At 51.3% G+C, this 5,371-nt stretch overlaps 1 protein-coding gene across 1 annotated transcript in view; it reads right to left on the bottom strand.

The window, feature by feature from the left end:
* Positions 1 to 218: 218 nt before the first annotated feature.
* The window catches only part of LOC104168279 (septin-5), an 8,192-nt gene continuing 3,039 nt past the window's right edge, over positions 219 to 5,371 (bottom strand). Inside the window, exons 7-10 of the mRNA XM_009708827.1 lie at positions 4,392 to 4,488; positions 2,913 to 3,048; positions 913 to 1,015; positions 219 to 582 (exon numbers count right to left, since the gene is read on the bottom strand). Of these exons, the coding sequence (XP_009707129.1) occupies positions 526 to 582; positions 913 to 1,015; positions 2,913 to 3,048; positions 4,392 to 4,488 (393 nt within the window). The 3' untranslated portion in view covers positions 219 to 525. The remainder of the gene's footprint in view (positions 583 to 912; positions 1,016 to 2,912; positions 3,049 to 4,391; positions 4,489 to 5,371) is intronic.

The raw sequence follows: 5,371 nt of genomic DNA, 5'->3' as shown, positions 1-5,371 counted from the left end.
AGGAGGGTACGGCTGCCTTTACAATGCTTGTGCTGGCCCCAGACAAGGGGAACAGGGAGGGGGGCACAGCACCTCAGTTGGGAGTAAACATTTACGTGCATTGACACAGATAGTCTTCAAGTTCGTACACCAGAGAAACCAGGACGTTAAATACCAGAGCATTCCCAAACAAGAGATTAGTACATGGGAAAGGGAGATCTTTTTCTTTTCTTTTTTTCTTTTTTTAGGATGCCTTAGAGACTTCCCAGGCTATTTTCTTTTAAAAAAAAAAAGAAAAAAGAAAAAAGAAAAGAAAATAATTATTAAAAAAGAAAAATACACATCAGTAAACTGTTAAGTGAACAGCCTCCTCCACAATCTAGCTGACCGCAAAGCCAGCATTGCTGCTAATAAATTAGAGGGTGCGGGTACAGCTCTTGCCCACAAGTCTCTATACAACAGGAAACCTTTTCTAAACGTCCACAGCTCTTGCCAGGCCTCAGATGGTCACTGGGGAATTCCCTCTGCCCTCCGAGTACCTGCCTCTCACTGATCCTGCATCTGCTGCTGCATCTTCTGCAGCATCTCTTGCATCCGCCGTAACTGCATGAGACAGAGGAGAGAGAGTCATAAAGGGATCTGTTGTGGCTGAGAGCTGGTCATCTGCACTGGGGGCAATCCCTTGGAGCCGACAAAGATCCCTCAGAGAGTGTTAACTCCTGCCTGAGCACAGAGGCATCTGTGACTGGGGTGGAATGGAGCCACGTTTTCCTGACAGAGGAAGCCACAGCTTTCACACCTTGTCCTCCACGCCAGGAGCCCATGACAGTGGGAGGCAGGAGTGGGGAGCCCCAGGACAGACCCTATGGGGCAATCCTGGAGAAACTCCTCAGATTCCAGCTCCACGGAGGCCTAGGCAGAAATGCATCTTACCTCCTCATCCTTCATTTTGATCAGCTTCTCCGTCTCAGTGTCCGGTGTTGGGAGAGGCAGGATAGGAATTGGGCTCTCTATCCTGTTGTCCTGAGTCAGCTTGCTAGAGAAATGGAGAGAGGGGAGAAATGCAGTCAGTCGTGGTTCAGGCTGGCTGGCTTTGGTGTCACCACGCGATAGCTGTCACTCACGATGGCAGATTTGCCCACCACACAGCAGCATGCACCCAGCCAGGTGGAGGGGCTGTCGGGCAATCTAACCCAGAGGTGTGGGATGCACTTGGATGTAGAATGAGACCAAAGCCAATAAAAGTTTTCAAAATAGAAGCTTGTGGATAGCTAACACAGAAAATCCAAACCAGGCTTACACTGACAGAAAACACAGAAAGGGCTGATGTTTCTGACCACCTTTTGTAACGGCATTGGCAAGCTTAGCAGAGACATTTACAGACAAGTTATCTGGTCTCCTTTGGCTCATCTGTGCATGATGCTGTATATATTTGTAGGCACAATGCAAACTATCAGCATCCCTAAGGCACTGCATGCTCACCGTGTCCTTTTTTTTCCAGGAAGATAAAACCAGGGGAGCAGTTTAATCGCTGCAAGTCTGATTACAAAGCCTGCCCTCATATTCAGGAGGTGGGAGACACAACAGGCACAGCACAGCAGCATTGCGATGAGGGCTGGAGGTGCGCACGAGTGCAGACAGGGGACAGAGGAATTAGATGACTTTCTCCCAAAAGTCAGAGGAGCTCTCAGTAGGTGAAGACGGGGTGGCAGTGGCCAAAGATGCCTGGGCTGAAACTGGGAATTCAGGATGCTACTTGCAGGCGTTCACCACTTGGAGTCACCGTTGGCTCATTATTGAGTCAATTCCAGCCCTGGAGCTTGGGATCTCCTCCCAAAATGTCTCTCTAAAGGACCCTTATCACAGTGCTAGAAATGGCCACGTTCCGGTTTTATGAGACTTGTTCACTGGCAAGGAACTAGCCATGGTGTGAGAAACAGTACCAAACTTAAGCTTTTCTTAAGCAGAGCAACTGCTTTTTCATCATGCTCCTCTTTTAATAGATACGTAGTCTACCTAAATAGCAGCTGTGACACTTCTCACAGATCTCTAGCATTTAACACAGTTATTTTGGGACTCCATATTCTCACTGTTGAAAAAGACAGGCTCGTCTGCTATTCAAAAGTACTGAGATACACTCTGCGTGAACAAAATGTGCCAACGTGCACGTTTGCGCACATGCAGGACTGTTCCTTGGTGAAGCGCAGCCATTTCTGCTCTGCAACGTGGCAGCACAGAGCTACCCGGCCAATTCAGGCAGGACGTGAAGGGGATGGTTTACAACAGATGAGCTAAGGCCTTCTTAAACCTAAAACTTGTCACCAGTATTTCAGTCATGGAAGGGAGAAGGAAAAAAAAGAGGTTTCAAATGAGAAGCCCGTGAGTGTTCTGTCTTCTATTTTCTGATCATTGTGGCTAAAACCACAGAGAATCAAATGCAACAAAAAGACGATGCAGAGAAGTCTTTAGAGATGTGTTACGAGTCCTGCTAATTGCCTGGGCTCTGTTGTCTGAGAAACAGCAGCATCCCAAGGGTCATGCAGTCATTTGGACAGAACTGCAGACTGCTGAATGCCTTCCTCCTTGGCAATGCACACAGCTATCACCCACCAGAGAGATGGTTTATCCTCTGTTTCATTAAGCTGGATTTATTTCACCCAGTGCTAGGAACAGCTCTTCAAGATAATCTCCAGGCCTATTTCCCAAGATCTGCATGGGGAATCCTCAGACAGGAACACGGATTCTCAGAAGCATCCCCACCATGTGTTCAGGCTGTGGGAGACACACTTGGCTTTGCTATTTTACTTTCCAGTGCCATTCCCCAGGCTACAGCCCAGCATGTCCCCAGCAGACCCACTGCCTCCTGACTGACAAGCTGTTCAGAAAGCAACCCCAGCTCCGCAGAGTGACATCCCTACCACCTAGGGACCCACCTGGTCATTTGCTGGATGCACTGAGCTCGGTAGTTCTCATAGTGGACATCGCAAGTGACATCCTTCAGGTCATGCATGTGTGTCCGTATCAGCATGTTCCGCAGCTTCACAAAATCACAGTGTGCCTGGTTTTCCACTGTGGAAGCAACAACAGCAGAGTGCTTGGATGTCACACCTCACCAGCCCTCCCCAGGAAGCCTCTTCTCACCTCCCGGCACCCAGGCTGGACTAAAACTCCCCCCAGGGCTCCTTCCTCATCCTCCCCCCAAACTCCTCCGCCACTGTCTGGGGGTCTCCCTCAGCCTCAGCACAGGCTTCGATGATGCTCTGCGCTTCTCAACACTGAGGCCAGGCTGCTGAAGTCACTGTGTTCCTAAGACTTTCTCTGGGTAAGAGGATTAATTAAGCACCTACAGCAGAGCCTCGAAAAAGGATGCTGCTCCCAGGTACATGGGATGTCACTGTTATAACTTTAGTGAGTGCAGACAGTCCTGGAGGCAAACTGCTTGTCTCCTCAGAATTTACGACTGATCAAAAGGCCCCTGTAGGCAAAATCAGCCTCTGAGCAGCAAAGCCACAAGCAGGCAATGGTCTGAAGAACTGAAAGAGCTGCTGTTATCATAGGGAGCCAGGCTCCAGGAAGCACTGCAGGACTCTGCAAGGATGCGTCGAGCTCAGTAGCTGCGTGCCTGCCATGGTGACCTCCATTTACCTCTCTGCAGGGCTGGGGGAAGCCGTCTGTGTCAGGCCCAGGGTTTCACAAAGTTGATTCCACTGCTAAACGCCTGCATCCCAACAGGCACAGCCCTCTCTGGAGCCAGCAAGGGAGCAGAGCCAGCAGCTGGGCAGCCCAAGCAGCCGGCACCAGCCCACGAGTGCACACACAAGCTTTTGGGATCTGAAGCTGCAAGACCTTAAAGCAATGCACCAGCATGGGGGAGTCAGCAAAAGCAGCAAAAGCCATTCCAAGGTTATTCTACCTATGGGCTTTATGAAATTTCTGCCTTTAGAAAGGAAGAAAGTTAGAGACAAACATTGTGCGTCAGCACAGCCTCCAGCCCAGCAACTCCAGCACATACAGGAGCAGCAGCAGAGGAGGGAGTGCAGGAGGGTTTATGAATCAGTTTGGCTGAAGGCAATGGCTTCTCCCCAGAAACTAAACTGGCAATGCCCAGCCTCGCCCCTTAATAAGAAGCCATATCCTAGTGCATTAATGCCCAGGCATTCTTCCATTCACACTGGCACCTCTCTTCTTCAGTCTGTCATGGCTTCAGAGGCAGAGTGATTGCTGCACCCCCACTAACAGACGTCCTGAGCCAGTCCCAGTGCCTCTGTCTCTACCCTACTTTGTCCCCTGCCATGTGCCAAAGGTGGCACAGTCAGCCACTGCTGTGCAGAGGTGAGCCCTTCCCTGCCTGTCCTTCCCCCATCCCTGCCTGCCCCTCGCTCACAGTGCCAGCTCCCAGGGACCACGCTTACCTTCCACAATGCCCCACGGGTAGAGCCGTCCACGGACTCGCTGGCCTTTTGCCTCCACCACAGTGTTACTGCCAATGACGGCAAAGGGAGCGCTCTCCTGGAATGAGAGGCATCGCTGAGCCTGGCTCAGCCCCAGGCTGCCCACACATCCCTCCTCCAAGGGCCAAGCTCAGGTGGAGCGGAACAGGAGGAGGAAGGTGCTGGTAGGAAAGGCACAGGGACATCCACACGTGCCACAGCACAGGACACAAAAACTCAGTTGCAGAGAAAAGTCCAAGGCACTGGGATCTGCAGGCAGCCTAATTCCCAGCCTGACCTTCTCAGTTGTCCTGAGGGAGCCTGTGTCTCTGCAGATGCCTGCATCCCTTCTTTGAGGGGAAGCTCTACAAAGAAGCCAGAGCAGAGAGGCTGGGACACCAAGCAAGTGGGACAATGTAGGCCAAGAGCTTGTCCAGGCAGGGATGTACAGGCTGTGCTCCTCTCTGCTCAGAAGGGAGTCAAACCTCATTGCACCTCTCTGACAGGAGAAATAAGGCCATACTGCATGCACACGCAGGGCTGGCTCAGCCTGGGAGAGGGTCAGGCCTGGGCTGCTGGAGCCTCCAGACCGGCCTGCATGATCACTTTGTCTCACCCCATGCAACTAATTGTGCCACAGTTGTGCCTCATCACTCACAAATTGCTGCTCCTTGCTGATGGCATCCCTCAGCAATAGGTGCTTACAAATGCTGTACAATTCAGCCTTCATCTTAAACATACAGGCTGGGGTAGACTGAGGAAAGACTGACACTGCCTGGTAGGAGAGCTGAATGTCATGAAAGTCATGACACACTTGACTTCACGGCACCAGCAAGGACGTCAGCACCTTCTCCAGGCCATCTACCGTGTGACCCAATGTAGGCTGTCCACTGGGTACCAGTAGCACAGGCCTTTGGCACACATAGGGCAGCTCTGGCTCCTTCTGGAGCAACCAACATACC

This window comes from Cariama cristata, unplaced genomic scaffold (assembly GCF_000690535.1).
Source record: "Cariama cristata isolate BGI_N322 unplaced genomic scaffold, ASM69053v1 scaffold4431, whole genome shotgun sequence".
Taxonomy (NCBI): domain Eukaryota; kingdom Metazoa; phylum Chordata; class Aves; order Cariamiformes; family Cariamidae; genus Cariama; species Cariama cristata.
Note: the sequence above shows the minus strand (reverse complement) of the source record. Positions and strands in the feature narration are given on the sequence as shown.